Source organism: Barbus barbus, assembly GCF_936440315.1.
Source record: "Barbus barbus genome assembly, chromosome: 21".
Classification (NCBI taxonomy): Eukaryota; Metazoa; Chordata; class Actinopteri; order Cypriniformes; family Cyprinidae; genus Barbus; species Barbus barbus.
Genome location: NC_136749.1, coordinates 19244346 through 19262675, shown reverse-complemented (window position 1 = coordinate 19262675; position 18330 = coordinate 19244346). Strand labels below are relative to the sequence as shown.

Below are 18330 nucleotides of genomic sequence, written 5' to 3'. Positions count from 1 at the left end.
AAAAAAAATACAGTAAAACCAGTAATGTTATGAAATATTACTAGAATGTAAAATAAGTTTTCTATTTTAATACATTTTAAAATGTAATTTATTCCTTTGATGGCAAAACTGAATTTTCAGCATCCGTTACTCTAGTCTTCAGTGTTACATAATTCTTCAGAAATCAATCTAATATGCTGATTTAGTGTTCAGAAGCATTTTTTTTATTATTATCAATGTTGAAAATAGTTGCGCTGCTAAGTTTTCTTAAAAAAAAAAAAAAAGATTTTAGAAAGTTTCTAAGTTTCACAGTCAGTGAAATAACTGGGTGTTTCACACTGAATAAAACCTGTTTTATGCTCATGAATATCAACAAATGCTGCTAAGATTTAAAAAAAAGAAGAATATCAGACCGCCATCACTGAGACCTTTACAGTTTAGTTACACCCACAGCAAGCATACACCTGCTATTTCATATCTCCCACCTGTTGGTAAAAATACAAACAGATCAATTCTGAAGTACAGTAGAGTGTTTGCATTTGAGAGAAAGCTAGGTCTGTATTGTAGTTGCTGAAAGTAAAGTGGATCTTCACCGGTGTGTCTTTGTCTAGCATATAGAGACTGAGAAGAAAGACAACAAGAACCCATTGAAGTGAAACAAAATAAACAGTGTCTTCTGGAGGACTGTATATTCATTGAAGCCACTGAGGTAAAGAGGATCCTGTATAGAGTCAAGGCAAGTTCACAATAACATTCACAACCCTGTTTCTCAGGCCTTAGAATACGAGGACACAAAGAGAAAGTAAAATAAAAGTAAGAGTGAGAGCACCTCTTCACTCTGCTATATCCTTATTATTGTAGACTCATCTTGAATTATTGAACGCTTCAGAACTTATGATTACTCAGATGCACTCAGAGGCTGAACAATTGACTCAGCCTTGACTTGTTGAGGTTACTTACAGCAATTTGCTTGTCTGTCTCGCATTATCGATTGTTATGCTATGGCAAGAATATGTGTACTAGATAACTCTGACAACTCCAAGTATTTTTAACACTCGTTTTATGCAGATGTTACTTTATTGTTTTAATGTTTTGGGTACTAGAGACCCCATAATGTATGTCCAAAAATAATTATCTGACTTGATTAAAACCATGGTGACTAATATGTAATATTAACATATAATATTGTGGCAACTAATATTATTGCTTTTTCTTTGACGACAGCAAAACCTGTTGTTGAAAAATACAACGTGCATTAATGTGTATGTTCGTTGAAGTAATTTAATCAGTTATAATAAGCTTTGAAAAAGTCATGAAGTATCAACCCTAAAAATTGTATGTAATGTTTTTTGAGCTGTGAGAATGGACACATTCATTTCATACAGTATGTCCCTTGTTTACTCACTATTTTGTTAATAGATCTCCAAAGTAAAAGTCTTTACTCCTTCTAGCTGATTATTATCATCAGAGCTGCTTAAAACCTGCTGCTTCCTCCACAAATCCATTTAAAAATCATTAGGATGCTCTTCGGCACATTTCTACTGACACTTATGTTAATCAGTGCTGTTAATGTAACCCTGTTTAGATGCTGGGATGACACAGGAGGCTTGTAGCCACTGATGGTGACATCTCATTGACTTTTGCAGGCCTGTGTCATCCTTTCTTTTACCTAATCACCCAGGGTTGGACAGACAGGATTGTTTTCATCTGGAAATGGTGCATGCTGTTGTTGATGATGGTTTACACACAGGCAAACACAAACACTACGAGACACTTCACTTTTATTAGCAATGTGACCTCTTGTGGAAATAGAGGGTGAAAGAGTTGTTTGTATGCTGAGATGTTCTCATCTTATCTGTGTTTGTGATATTGAAAAAACAGTCAGGGTCTTAGGCAGAAGTATACAGTCCAAATCCATACTGGGTACTTAAAGTGGATGCCTTACATGAAATAAATCAAAAGTGACATTCTTACATTAAAAAAATAAATATATATATATATATATATATATATATATATATAAATATATAATTATTATTTTATTTTGTTTCAAATTTCTCAAATGTTTTTTCAAACTTTTTTCAGATTTCATTTTTTTAATTTGTTCAAAGAATCCTAAAAACATGTGATGCTTTCCCCACAACAACTGATTTCTTATAATTTCTTGACCAAATAAATTCCGCATTGATAAGCCTAATTAATTATTTCAAAACATAGTCTTATCAACACAAAACTTTTAAACACTAGACTATCCTTTACTGTAAAATGAAAAGGTTGTCTACCAGGAAATATTGGCAAGAATCTCTTTTTCTTTTTTTTTTACGTGCAATAAACATAATTATGTGCCCAGTAGGTCTGATTCACGAACAAATGACTCTTATGAACAAGTTCTTTTTAGTGAATCAGAAACATGTAGTGTGGCCAGTGTAGTTCAGTTTCCTTTATTAATTCACAAAGACATGTTACTGGTTTGAATGAGTCAGAGATACAGCATAATTATTGAATTTCTTTTATATGTAAGCAAAATAAAAATTATTGATTATTATTGATACCCAGTCCTGTTTATTTATATAAATCTCCTTTCTTTCATTTTTAATCAACTTATGACTTTCTTCCTAGAAATAAGCATTTTAGTCACTAAATACTTTTTTGGTTGTATCTAAAGCTCATTTGAATTTTGTTTTAGATCATTTTAACACGTTATGGTGCTTTGGAAGCCCAGCTGACTGGGCAGCTGCCTTACATTTAGGACACAGCCAGAGTTTTAATTGTGCAGCAGGGCATTATGGATATCAGAATGTGGGAGCTGCACTTCTGAGGGCTAAGTCTGACAGTCAAACTAGCTGAGACCCAATACTTTATCTCACATCATTTATGCTAGAAGGAATTTGGGAATATGATATTTGCCATTCTTTTTGCCAATGCATTTTGAATGTATTCACTGGGCTGAGATTGATCTAATACGAATTACTCAAATGTTGTAAGCTGATGATATGCTGACCGTCATTTAACTGCATTTAAAGTCATTGCTTGAGATGTTGTGCAGGTTTTGTTGTGGAATTTGAGGAAGCATCATCAAGTAATGAAATTCCATTTATGTCCATCTGTAATAATTACTTAACATCTGTCAAAACTCCACAATTATCTTTCTTTATTGAGCAATGCACAGTGAATGGAACAAACAGTTCTCTCTCTCTGTGTGTGTGTCACCCTGAACCATCTGGAATAAAGGTGTTCACAAGCATACTGGTCTGCTGGGTGGCTGTTAGATAACCACGCCCTAACAGACAGAAGATTCATATGATCCTTCAAGAGCCCATTTAATCATTCGCTCTGCTGATAAGAGCCCAACTTTTACACCGCACCTCTAAACCGAGTAATGACACGTGGTGCATCTAATTATAGCCCACCTTTTAAAACCTTATCAAGGTTAAATGGGTTTGTAAGATGTACACAGATGTTTATAATTTAGATTAATTGCCTCAACTAATTCATTTTTAATCTGTTTCAAAATCTCGTACATTCCCAAAAAGCTCTTGTGATTCACAGATGATTAAAAAGAAAATATCCAGGCCGCGAGACACAGAGCGTTTGAAATACGGCTAGTGAGGGAAAGATGTGGCTGCGTTGAGCCTGTCTTAGCATTTAATTATCAGCCCAGTGTTTTTCTGTTCATTATCTTGACTGATTTTGCCATCCAGATTCACAGTGTGTGCGTAAACAGCGCTCTGAACAGCATCTCTGTTTGTTCATCATAGTCTAGCTTTAATCAAGCCAATCATTAATCTTGGGAATCGAGGAGTGAGAAACTCAGCATGCGATTTTAGTCCAAATGTTAAATGTTTATGACAGTGGGGGCAGTGTCTTGCCACAGCGTTACAATCTCACAGTCAGAAAGCCGTGGTGTTTCAATAAAAGCCTCTGCTTGTGGTTTGGAATGGCCTTTGTGTCACAGAAACACACACACACACTCACACACATACTGTAAGTGCATGTCACTATGACAGAAAACTCTGTGATTGTAACGTTCATGATAGTAAGTAGTCATTTAGCAGGTGCTTGAAGAGCGACATACATTACAGGAACAATCCCATTGGAGCAACCTGACGTTAAGTGTCTGGCTGAAGGGCACGGCAGCAATAGCTCATGGATCACCTCTTGCATGAATCAAATGTTCTTTTAGTTACCAGGCGTGATACAATAATACATCCAGGCAGAATCTCTTGACTTATTCTCCTTTATCTCCGATGATACTGGGGGAAAAAGTCTGTGGAATTCTAGATTATATGCAAAATACACTGTAACCTGTAATTGACATATTAAAAGGCTATTTTTAGCATATCATTAAAGGGATAGTTCACCCAAAAATGAAAATTCTGTTTTTAATTACTCACCCTCATGTCGTTCCAAACCTGTAAGTCCTTTTTTCATCTTCAGAACACAAATTAAACCATTGTTGATGAAATCTGAGCGCTTTCTGACCCTCCATAGACAGAAACGCAATTACCACGATCAAGGCCCAGAAAGGTAGTAAGGACATTGTTAAAATAATCCATGTGGCATCAGTTGTTTAACCTTAATTTTATTAAGCTACGAGAATGTTTTGTATGTAAAGAAAAAAAAAAGACTTCATTCAACAACATTATTCCGTGTCAGTCTTCGACGCACTTTCACGAGAGTACATCGACACATGCATGTGCAGTTCTCAGATTTCGTCAAAAATATCTTAATTTGTGTTCCGAAGATGAAGGAAGGTCTTACAGGTTTAATGACATGAGGATATGTAATTACTGACAGGATTTAAATTTTTTTGTGAACTGCCCTTTTAAAGGGGTCATCGGATGCCCATTTTCCACAAGTTGATATGATTCTTTAGGGTCTTAATGAAAAATCTATAACATACTTCGGTTAAAATTTCTCAGTGGTAGTGTAAAACAACACCCTTTTTTACCTTGTCAAAATCAGCTCTGTTTTCAGCAACCTGTTTTAGTTCATGTTCCTTTAAATGCTAATGAGCTCTGCTCACCCCGCCCCTCTCTTCCGTGGGGTGAGGAGCCGATTTCATGAGACTGTTTACTTTAGCCACGAAACTTACTAACTAGCACGTTATTAGGAAAGGCAATTAGCAAGGATTCATAAAAGATCCAACCTTGTACTCACTTCTTATAGGTGAAGCTGGATCCCGAATGATTCGTACGAACATAAACAGATTTAGGTAGATTGGGGGGCGCATTCCCTGCAAAAACAAAGGTAATCCACTGCATCTTCAGTGGCTCAGATGTCGTGAATAAATGACGACTGCTATGTTCATTATTACATCCAACAACAGAACACCTCAATTGCTTAGGAGCCATTCTTGTCTACTCCTGCTCCGGCATCGAAACAATGGCAGGCTCGTGACAGCTCACTAAAACGCTAGTGTCAATCAACAATCGTGAGAGGGGCCTGGGTACGTGTGACGTCACCCAGACAGGTATCTGAGAATGGCTTGATATGAGAAAGGGGAAATGATTTAACAAGATTTAAAAAAAAAACACTGGGTGGATCTTTATCATTATAGGGTGGTTGTACACACACACACACTGCCAACACACATTTTAGTTCAAACAACTTGTAACAGTGCATATCACATTCTATAACCCCTTTAATTTGAACACGTTTTGATCTAGGCCAGATGTTGCTAACATTAACACAAGGGCTTGCTTAGGTTTGTGTAGTATTGTTTAAATTTTAATAGTAAGGATGTCAGAACTTGACACACCTGATACAGTCTGTCTTGGTTTTATTAAAATATGCTGTACAATCTGATATCACAATAGACAGAAAAAAATCTGCAAAGTTAAGTATTTAATAAACAAGCATGCAAGATGATGATGTCTAACTTTGTGACTGATCAGAATTTGAATGTGGTCCAACTTAGTGTATTAGAAAGCTAAAGTCAACAAGTTACATATGTAATTGATTCCATCATGCACATACAGTATGGTACTCTATGTCCATCTTTGACTGTTGTGACAGAGTCACACAGAAATTGATTTCAAATCAGAGTCTTTGCCTGTAGTCCTCGCACACAAGCACACTGAGCTCTGCCCCACCTGCAGCTGAACTCAGGGTTTGTCTTTACTGCCCATAAACTGTTCATCTTGTGTTAACCTTGATGTGATGATTCTCTCCCTCGAGATAAACATCACAAAGCCAGTCCACACCAATATGGCATCAAGTCTGTCCTGCTATCAATCTCAGAGAGGGGTTATCTGTGGAAGAGAGCTCAGCTGCCTCATTCTTCTCCATCTGATGTCTACCTCACTGCACTTATAGTCTCCATCACGCACTTAGAGGATAATGAGATTTTTTTTTTTGCTTTTGTTTTTTTCTTCCTAATCTTTCTCAGCCAGAGAGGACCACAGAGAGAGAAACAAAGGGATTGATGTGTAAGTATTTAGTAGATTCTTTAAATCACAGAAAAATTAAAATGCTGTCATCATTTGTGCTCTTTCATCTCCTTCATGTCTTTCCAAAGCTCTATGACTTACTTTCTTCTGTGGAACACTAAAGAATATATTTTGAAGAATGTTGGTAACTAAACCATTTCCGTTCCCATTGACTTCCATTGTCAAAAAATGAACATTCTTCAAAAATCTTCTTTTGTGTTCAGCGGAAAAAAAGAATGTCATACAGGTTTGGAATACATTTGATATTTTATACATTTACATTTTTTGATGAACCATCCTTTAAAGAAATTCTTAAAATACTCTCTGAAATAGTTTGACATGGACAAAAGCAGCGGAACGAATACATTTAATCTGTCCAGTGTTTGATCTAACATATTTTTTAGCATGAAATAGTAAAAGCATGTTCTTACACTGTGTTTTAACCAAGCGGCCAATTTTTAACCTCAAGTAATTTGTCTTTCCACACTGACAGTGAAAAATCTGCATGATGCAACACAATCACAGCCAATCAGAACATATGAATTTTAATATACAGCTAGGATGTTCAATAGTTAGATTAATATGAAAGAGTTTTTTTTAATCTTGTCACATATTCATGCTGCACATGGTTAGGACAAGCATGTGAAGTCATTGTACTGGAAAAGCACTAACCAGAAGTGTCTTCACAGAGTTCGCTCGTACCTAATTTAGAGGCATTTGAAATGTTTGTTTGTTTTGGTTTTGAAGTTAAAGTGAAAATGAAAATACTTTTCCCTGTCCTAATTCAGGCAGCTACCGCTTTGAGTAATATTAGTCCCGTGTCTTCACTGTAATAAGGCAGTGCAGAAATGCCAGCTCATAGACCGTCTGCCAGTGTACTGAATGGAGTCAGATGAACTAATTATCTCTTCCAGACTTCATGCTTAAGAGCAAAGAAGGCCCTGCTCTCAGACACCAACAGAGAGACGATAAACTTCACAATTACACACTCAAACACACACAGATTCATCTGTAGGCTCATTGGCGCACAGTTCTTGGATATTAGGGAAATCGTTCTCTCTGTGAACTCGTAAATAGCTTTCTTCCCTTCAACTCTTTGGCTGATTATCTTCCATCAGTGAGTGCAGGATGGTTGGTTTTGTTGGGTGAGAAAGGGTCTTGCACTCGGGGGAATGGATTCAGAATAAACATGCTAATCAGATTAATTCATTTGACCTTGTACTCTTTGTCTGCAGGGTTAGAGTTCCCTGCCAAGTCATGTCTATTTTCAAATGCCTCCGTTCCCTCCCCTCTACTTTCCTCTGTCTATTCTTTTCATCATGATCTGTTAATTATAAGGTCATTGTCTGGTGTATGTTAGTACATTGTGCTCAGCCATTCACAGTGGCCGGCCTGATTCATTCATACGAGGAAACAATGGTGCGGTGCACGAATAATCAGCTTTCTGCGCTGGTGAGCTTTAATAGGTCAAACGCAGAGGGCGATGGGGACATACCCAAAGCTTGTTCTGAAGAGTAAATAAAAGACATTTTCATAGGTCTTATTAGCATAGACTGTGGATAATGTCACAAAGTTTCAGTGGGGAAGCACAATATATTGGTACCATATCAGTTATTGGTACAGATATTAGACATTTTAACTTAAAAATGTGATGCCTAAATTATATAGATATATATATATATATATATATATATATATATATATAGTTTATATAAATTGTTCTAAAATTAAATTGATTAAATAGTTTAGTTATAAATTATTCATTATTACTTATACAACATAATTACTTAATAAATTATATTATTGATAATAATTATTAATAAAATAAATTATTGTAATATTATTTTAATGTTTTAGTATTTAAAATTTAAAAGTAATATTTTAACATTTTTATTTTTAGTATATATTTTAGTTATTATTATTATTATTATTATTTATTATTATATAGGAGTGATATATATATATATATATACTGTATATATATATATATATATATATATATATATATATATATATATATTAGTAATACTATATAAGTAATAATTTATAATTTATTAATTTAATAATTCAATAATCATTTATTTAATATTTATTTTAGAATTTAAGACATTTTATAAATATTTGTATTATATTAAATATTATGTTTATGTTTATATAAATATTTTAAATATTATTAACATAATTATCTGCATCGGCCAGATATTTTATATCAGTGTGTCCTAATTTTTTAGGATGAAACTGGTGCTAGAAAGTTCAGTGTACTAGTTTTGATTTTATGAATACATGAAGTGATATAAAGTCAAGTGTGTTTGTGTATATATTTATATGATAGTGTCTGCTAAATGCACAAAAATGCAATGTAAAGTGGGCCGAAATGACTTATCATTCTTGAAGTACAGCATATCTGCCATGTTTTATAGTGTTTCGTCAAACATTCCTCTCTTGTTACGCTGCATTTTTTATCTGAACCCACAGTCCCCCATACCTCATGTTTTTTGCAGCATGATTTTGCTGAACCCGTTCAGTACAATCTCCTGTGTCTTATGCCTAAAAAGCAACTCGCACCCACACATACTCACAAACACACTCTCATACAGTACAATGACAAGCCTCTCCATTATGAAACTATCTCCAGCCAAAGTGTCCAATTATTGGACCTACTCAGCTGAGTCTTCACACATGGAAGGGCACACACTGAGGCCAGCACGGCACAAAATTCTCCCTTTCTCTTTTTTCTCCTTCCTTTCACAAGTTGGGTACACAGTGCGAAAAAAGAGTGTAAAGAAAGCGAGAGACTGAGGAGAGAATGGGCAAAAATCAAACAACATTTGCATAATGTGGCTTTTGTCCCCATTTTCAGTCTCTTTAACTATCACATCTAATTAGAGCTCCAGACTGCCAGCCAGAGATAGGGCTGTGTGTGTGTGTGTGTGTGTGTTTGGGTCTGTTTTCATGATTGGGTGAGATAAAGAGGCTATGCTGAGTCCCAGGCTGGCTCGTTCCTCTCCCAAGAGACTGCTTATGACAAATAAGATTAATGTAGTCCCTCTGTCACCAGACCGCAGTCCTGCAAGTGATAGGTGACTTTTTCAGCTGGTAGCCAAAGTACATACTGGTCAGTGCACGCTTGAGATGTTGGCCATTTGGACCTTGATGGAGACCGGCCAAATGATGGGTCAGACATGGGGTCACAGACTTTTACCCGTAGACTGTGCTCTAATTGCGGGAGGGAATACATCCACTAGAAATCCTGATATAGAAACCTACTCTTTGTGAAACCCTGTTCCTGTCGTGTAGCCAAGAAACACGTGCCATGGGAAAAGCATCGTGGGGGCACCCTCTGGTCTGTTTGTGTTTTAATGAAATATAATTCTGAACCCATCTGCTTGTCAGAGACGTTGCCAGGTGGGCTATGCTGCTATTTGCAAAACTGGAAATTTGACAATCAACATGTTTTGGAAGGTTTCTCTAGATTTGATTGTGGTTTTGCATATACTGCTTTTGTGTTTTGAAATTTAGGCATTTTTATTGCAGCCATTGCAGTATTTTTCTAATATCGCTAATTTTTGTTTGCCCTGAGTGTTTTTATTTGTGCTGAGGGTTGACAGCTTGACTGAACAGACGGTATTCAGCCTTTCTATTAGGTGGGGCAACAGCCAATCAGAGAACTTCAGCTGCAAAACGCTGTGCTGTTAGGCCAAACTGACAGCCTCAACGTTTAGGAGGTTGCCCTTTGCTACTGATATGGAGTGAGTGGCAATGCTTGTAACACTTTTTGCTTTAACATCCGTAAGGCAGGTTTTTATTTTATTGTAATTTATTTTATTTTACAATATTGGGAATATAAATAAATAGTTCACCCAAAAATTAATATTTGTTAAAAATGTACTCACCCTCTCAGGCCATCTAAGATGTAGATATATAAAAAAATTTTTTTTTAAGTTGAACAGATTTGGAGACATTTAGCATTATGTCACTTGCTCACTAATGGACCCTATTCAGTGAATGGGTGCCGTCAGAATGAGAGTTCAAACTGCTGATAAAAACATCACAACAATCCTCAAATAATGTAAGTAATTCACAAGCTTTGTGCTTGTGATAAATAAATCCATTATTCACATGTTTTTAACTTCAAACCATTGATTCCAACTAAAATTCTCTACCCATAATGTAGCTTTGTCTCTTGCAAAAATCCAAATCAGGAGAGAAATGTCCACAAATAAATCATTTTTTCAAGCAAAAGCAGTTCTAAACAAATATGTTGGTGGAGTCTGATGTGAAAGGACAACAGCTTTTTCAGCAGGGAGACATTATTATGTATTATGGACTTGTATTTTGGCCAGAAGCAATGTAAAGTTGAAATGCCTTGATGGATTTGTCTCTCATTCTGATGGCACCCATTCACTGAATAGGATCCATTGTGAGCAAGTGATGTAATGCTAAATTTCAATGAAGAAATAAATTCACCTACATGGATGACCTTAGGGTGAGTAAACTTTCAAGAAATTTTCATTTTGGGGTGAACTATTCCTTGAATGTGCAAAGAGTGCTGAATTCCTGACAATTTTCAAGCGAGATCTGAAAACTCATCTCTTTCATCACAATTTGACTTCATCTTAAAAAAAAAAACTTTTCTTTCTCTTACCTTAGTCCCTCCACATCTAGCTTGTACTAATCTGACTTTCTATTTCTATTTTCTAAACTTTCTATTACAGGCACTTCCTGTGTTTATTTGCCTCTTTATGATGAATCACTTTGGAAAAAAGTGTCTGCTAAATGAATAAATGTAAATGTGCTGCCATTACAACCAACCCCACTACCAGGCTGAAATGTAACAGGTGGGTTGGGATGTAACAGTGGAAAACATAGAAATTAGTTTACATTTAGCATTTTGCTAATCAAATTTATGTTTTTTCACAATTATTTAAAAATTATATTCAGCTCCCATCAACCACTTGCCCAAATTCGAACAAGGACAAATTATTGAACAAATATAAAGCATAGGCTAGCAGTGTATTGCTGTTAGTTTCTCATTGATCTACTATTATAGTTTCTAATAATATTTTCAATTAGATTTGATTTGATATTTTCTGGTTTCATTTTAATTGTAATATTTTAGTGATTTTGGTGTATTTTTTTTCTATCTATGTCTGTATAATTTTTATGTTTTAGTTTCATTTTATTTAGTCTTAGTAATTTTAGTACTTTAAAATAAATGAGGAAAAATTATATATAATGATTTTTTATACATCACAACAAATGGCCAAGCAAGCTATATATATATATATATATATATATATATATATATATATATATATATATATATATAAACACTAACCACACACACACACACGAGAATCTGCTGATTGGGATGGATTTAGTTCTGTAATTTATGTTTATAAAAATATATATTTGTACCTGTTTTTTTTTTTGTTTTTTGTTTTTTTCTTTTCATACACAGAGCCTTTCAACATCTACACTATTTTTACCTTTTGGGGTTGGTGGTCATGTATGATACCTATTTCTCAGTGGTTAACTGAAGGTGTTCAACTCAGCCCATGTTACAACCATCCCTGGTCTCCCCTATTATTCAGGATACAGAAATCAATAGGACGTTGATCCCAGGTCAGTTTCTTTTGGCAGTGAGTCCGCTCTGAGTGATCGGGCTCATCACAGTGACCTGGGAAAACATCCGAGAGGCTTTCGGTGATCTGCAGGGAGATGAATGCAGGGGTAGATTGTAAACGCAGCATGTGCTTTTGTATGTGCGTGTCTGTTTACGTGTCAGAGTAGGCTATAATATCGTCTCTGAGCAAGTGTTAATATCTCTCTCCCTTGGCTCCGTGTCTTACGGTTCAAAGGATGTAACCTCTGATCACTTCTGACACACCATTGTTTGACTGTCGGCAGAATTAAATGATATCTCTCTCTCCTCTCTTTTCTTCCATTCTCCAAAACGGAATTCCCAGTCTCCGGTATGTTACTCTTTCACAGAAAGGCTTGTCAAGTATAGAAATGCAATTTCACTGATTCAAGGCAATTACCTTGGAGCCTCTCTCCTCATCAGGATGAAGAAACTACAAAGGCACAGATGGAGGCTGACTCTTGTAAAGGAAAGAGCTTGAGGCAAAGATCCACAGCAGCCCTACTGACACTTGCGTGGTGATGACTTAAATCGCTCAAGCGCTCGAGACAAAGAGGAGGAGAGAATCCTAATTACCCACCATCACTTGCATCATCCTCAATTTGCTGTGAATGTGGTGGGAGAGAAAGGAAGGAGAGAGAGTTAGTAGTACATATTACATAGTGTGTGAATTGCGGTGCCACCCACTAACTTCAGTTGAATCTTGGCTGTTTGTTTCCCTGGTTTGCCAATGTAGTATGTTTTACTGAAGTCACGAGAAAAGAGAGGGCAAGGTATGTTTTACTCCTAGACCAGCATTTCTGGCCTGTTGAGGACTGTACTCAGCAATATTTAGTGTTATTATTGCAACAGCATGCTGAAGGATAATATCCAGCAGTCGCCTTCATTTGCGCACCGAGACCTCTGTTGTTGTGCTTTCTACAAGACATATGCATGATATATCGGTACAATAATCGTTATCAGCTTGTATTAGAATTTAAGTTATCTGTAATATGCAGAATATTAATACACACATACTCATATATATTTTTTAATAATTAACTATTTATTTATTTTAAAAATCAATATTTTATTGGTTATCAGCTATAATTATTAGTATCTCCCAGAGTTTCAGTATTGGTGTCAGTATTGTCTGCAAGGCCTTGTCTCATTCTCATTTTAGCTGTGATGCTGTATGCATTGTAACTGTTTGCTATGAAAAACATAGTTGATGTACATAGCTTTTTATTGAAAAATATTTGTTTATGATTTTTTTCAGTGTTTCTAGTGTCTACATACTTTATGTTAATTCAGTTAAATGCATTTAAGTTCACCTAACTAGCTATAATCAGGATATTTCACCTTAAAACCTAGTAGAAATCTTTTGAAACTCTAGGTACAAATCAAAACGGTCCAGTTTAGTGCCAAACTGACAGAACCGGTAATATGTCAGTTCTGATTGGCACATTTTTGGGGGGTGAGCTAACTACTTTCAGACCATTTACCAAATTTGTGTTGATCAACCTCTTCTCTCAAACTCTTTGCCTCTCTCTCTTCTAGTGATTTTGAGTTCCCCTTGCACCCCCCCCCCCCCTCCCCTCCCCGTCTTGTTCCCACTAGGGTCCATCTGCTTGTGGAGGGGGCCGCAGCAGCTGCAAAGCCTGAATCTTGTGCTCCTCTGTGCTTGCCTGCCTGCCACTGCACACGAGCACCAGCTGTAAACTAGCCTACGCAGCCTATAGCACTGCTGCTAAAAATCAGAGAGATTAGGCAGGTGATTAGTTAGTGATACCACGGAGTAGATGGGATTTTAGGTAATACTTCTTAAACAGTATAGAAAATAGGCATGTTTTGGGAGTACTTTATGTCTGAAAAGCTTACTTTATGTTCTCAAATTAATAATAATAACTTGTAGGGTTAGGGTTAGGGTCAATAATATTGGCCTTTGGCTTCTGTGTTATAGTTGTTGTTGTTGTTTTGGTTTTTTGGAAAACACAAAGGACTTTCTTTATCTTTTTGTCGCTGTGCCAAAAGAAGAATATGTAGCGTAAAAAAATAGTTTTCATCATAACAGCATCTTTGATTTCATTCGTTTAAGTTAGTATACACACACAGACAATAGTTTCTGTCATTTCTATTTGTGGGTTATGGGTTTTTGAGTTATGAAAGTCATGAAATTCGAAGTGGAAAAAAAGTCTAATGAACTTGGCAATATTTTGTTTCCGATTAAGTGGGTAGTTTTTTTTAGGTTTGACCTTTTAGTGAGTTTGTGGATGTATTATATTATCATATTATTATGTCCTATTATTATCATTGTTCTTGTCAAAGAAAGAAAGAAAGAAAGAAAGAAAGAAAGAAAGAAAGAAAGAAAGAAAGAAAGAAAGAAAGAAAGAAAGAAAGAGAAAGAAAGAAAGAAAGAAAGAAAGAAAGAAAGAAAGAAAGAAAGAAAGAAAGAAAGAGAAAGAAAGAAAGAAAAAGAAGAGCTATAAAGTGTTTTCATTCTTTTAGAAACTTTTTGAATTAGATTCCAATTATTATCTTTGCTTCACTTTGGTCAAAAATGTTCATTTTCATAAACCTAACTCCATTAATACAAATCACATGGGATATTTAAAGTAATATTGCTATACAACCTAAACAAGTACATGTTTGAGCGCATTTTATGTCTGAAAAGGTATAACAGCAGCTCAATATGTCATTTGTATTCTCTGATAACCATCTTTCAGTACTTGATGTCTGCTGCTGACCTTGTGGGTTTTTTTCTTTTTCAGAACAGTAAGGATATGTTTTCTTGTACATCTGTGGCACAAAAACAACATATATCTAAAGTATATGCCCATTTAATTTAAATAAAATATATTACTATTATTCAAAATAGAAGTGCTAAAAACGACCAGTGGAAACCAGGAACAGACCAGGTTTGAGGTGTCACTGCTTTTATATATATATATATATATATATATATATATATATATATATATATGCTTACTGTTAGAGAAAGAAGGAAAGAAAGACTGTAAAATGTTTTTATTCTTAAAAAAACAAAATATATCCAAAAAAATATGTGATTTACTTTAATTTATGTAATGTGCATTTCTGGATGAGACTCAGATTGTCGTAAATAGACTTTTCACAACAATAAATTCTTATTCGCAGAAACATGGCGGGCGCCCTGAACGTAGAAAAAATGAGACTGAGAGACGAATAACAGCATCAATAAATCATTCTCGTCCAATGTTGTTCCCGGGAGATTTCTGATGGATGAAATTAAGCACTTCAATCTCCATCTCCCACCTGATCGCGCGCGTATAAATCCCAGCAGCTGATCAGCAGAGCTCAGACATCAAACCGACCCCGCGCGAGCAGAGACGGCAGTGGACACCTCTCTCTCTCTCCCCCCGCTTTAACATTAACAACCGCTCCTCCGGAAACGTGCTCGCATTTAAAGCTGCCCATTTTTGGAGCGCTTCCATTTGGGTCTGAGCGCACTCTGACACGCGGATCTGCTGCTGCTGTCCAGTGCTGAAGTTGCATTTCGCCTGTGCGGAACGGCTTGCGCACAGCTGAAGCTCCGGAGCTTCCGCGTCTCACCCCCCTCCCACCCCCGCTCAGGTGTTTGACTTTCAGCCCTGCAGGACCAACTCTTTTATTGTGCGGTGGATAAAGCGAGGATATCGTGCTGGAAGAGGCTTTCCGCTCTGCGCTCTAAACATGCCAAGGTCTTTTTTGGTGAAAAAGGTGAAGCTAGATGATTTCTCATCCACTGAACTTGAGAGCGCGTACGGCAGGTCCAGGACCGATCTTAGCTTTCGGATACACGACAAAGGTAAATGCAAAGGAATGCTTATTCACTTTGATTTTGCGCTCTTTAACTTAATACAAGCAGGGTTTTAGATGTAAGCACAATCAAACACATCTGAAATTGCGAAGAATGGTTTTGGGGTTCATTTATGAATTAAACTCTGCAGGAAGGAAAGTAGATATCCAGTAGCGGGATTAAGCACCTCTGTGGCTTTGCTTGTGATTTGATGTGAAACCGTAATGGGAATGCAAACATAATTAGTGTGATTCCAGCACTGAAAACGCATGGTAACATTCGCATGCATTCCGTATGGAAATCTGCCGCTGGTAACAACGCTTAACTTCTCAGCAACTTGGAGCCCAGTCACTTCTAGATGAGCTTAGGTGTTTGTTTATTCTGCAAATCAAAGAAACGCTTAGGGCAGCTGCGCACAGCACACTGTGCTTATGGTGGTGCCTTTAGAAGGGGGCAATTAATCTCCCACTGTAAAAAAAGTGCTATCTGTGCTCATACTGTAAATCCACAGTAAATGTGGCATCCTTCACAGCTCCACGGCTTTGTCCTGAAATAACTCTGGAATAATGTGGTCAAGCTTACACCTATTCTGTTTGAAATTTCCTGTAGTGAGTGGTCATTGAGTCTAATTATATTCAAAGAGAAATGCTGAATTTGTTAAACACATAATGAATCTCAAAGAGCACTGGCACAATCTGGTCGCCGGTCGCCTTTGCCAAGGTGGAGATAAATTGAGCGGAAAAGTGGTCGTTGCATCGCCGAACCCCATTGTCCTCACCCGATTCCCTTGTGAATATGAATAATTTAATAAAAGATCTTGTTCTCTCCACGCTAGGCTACATCAGTGACTACATCACCCCGGCCGTTTACGATGGAGAAAGCGACGGTGGCACTAAAGTACCTTCTCCAGGACCGATTTATGACAGTAACCACAGCGACTATGGGGCACCTGACTCGGACCAGCCCGACAGCCCGCAGTCCGAGATCACATCCGGGTACATCAACGGCGACAACGCGGTGAGCGAAGGTTACGCCGTGGACGCGTTCTTGATCACGGACGGCAGGTCCCGTCGGAAAGTGCTCAGCAGCTCACGGACCCTCCAGCGGCACACGTGCAACGAATGTGGCAAAACCTACGCAACGTCTTCCAACCTGAGCAGGCACAAACAGACGCACCGGAGCCTGGACAGCAAGATGGCCAAAAAGTGCCCGACATGTGGGAAAGTCTACGTGTCCATGCCAGCCCTGGCCATGCACCTGCTTACTCATGACCTCAAGCACAAGTGTGACATATGTGGGAAAGCGTTCAGCAGACCTTGGCTACTGCAGGGCCACATGCGTTCTCACACGGGTGAGAAGCCCTTTGGATGTGCACACTGTGGAAAAGCGTTCGCCGACCGTTCCAACCTGCGGGCGCACATGCAGACCCACTCCGCGTTTAAGCATTTCAAATGCAAGCGATGCAACAAAACGTTCGCGCTCAAGTCCTACCTGAACAAGCATTACGAGTCCGCGTGCTTTAAAGGCGCGTTCTCGCCGCTCGCATCCATCGAGGCATGACTTCCGGTCTGTAAGAGCTCACTACCCCGTCACGTGTTAGGATGATTACTACCCAGTTATGTCTCACAATCAAAATGAAACCCAGTAATAGCACAATTTTCTCTCTTTTTTTTTCTTGCAAAGTTGACCTTAAAGGAATATGGAACCTTCGCATGCACTTCAGCACCCATGTCCTCAAATGACGTTCAGACAGTTCACCTCGGCGCTGCGCAGTACTTGACTATGACTTGCGTTGAGTGAAGGTTTGAGTGACACCATGTTCCTCATTAAAATAAAACTCTTTTGTATTGTCAGTGGATATTATCATACTGCTGCAAGTGGCCCAAACGTATTCACAATCGAGGTAAACCGGTATTATTTATTTATTTATTTATTATATATTTATTTATGTTTGTTCGTCTGTTTTTACTACTTCATCTAGGATGTATGATTCTCTATGATGCACTGAAAATGTGATTGTCATGTATTTATTTATTTATTTTAATGATTCATTTGGACTTTCTCAATAACGTTGCCTTTTGGGTTATGCCAGTCTTATTAACATGCCAAAGCATTTAGATCCATGGTAATAATTTTAAAAAGTTTTTGTTTGTTTTGTTTTTTTTATTTGATTGTTATTTTTGTATACCTACTTAATGCATGCAAAAAGAAAAGAAAAGAAATCTATGCGAATACCACAAAGCTTATAATTTTGCCAAAATGTAGAGATGGTTTCAGGGGGCAATATTTCTAGGGGTTCTCATAAGAATATAAAAAGCAATAATCATAATGCATGGTATTTTTGAAAGTAATAAAGTATTACCTATATCAGTTTTTTATAAATCAGGTATGTTTTGATCCAATACTCTTAATAAACATTTAAAAATACCACATCAGGGAAAATGCAAATGTAGAGTTTAGTGAGACTAAATCCATAAGTC

At 37.0% G+C, this 18330-nt stretch overlaps 1 protein-coding gene across 1 annotated transcript; it reads left to right on the top strand.

Annotated features, from left to right (window-relative positions):
* Positions 1-15738: 15738 nt before the first annotated feature.
* Positions 15739-17410, top strand: LOC306887560 (transcriptional repressor scratch 1-like; the record flags this gene model as incomplete). The annotated part of the gene is made up of 2 exons (XM_079445392.1): positions 15739-15859; positions 16686-17410. Exons 1-2 carry the CDS (start codon positions 15745-15747, stop codon positions 17408-17410), a joined length of 840 nt encoding a protein of 279 aa, XP_079301518.1. The 5' UTR covers positions 15739-15744.
* Between the last annotated feature and the right edge of the window lie 920 nt (positions 17411-18330).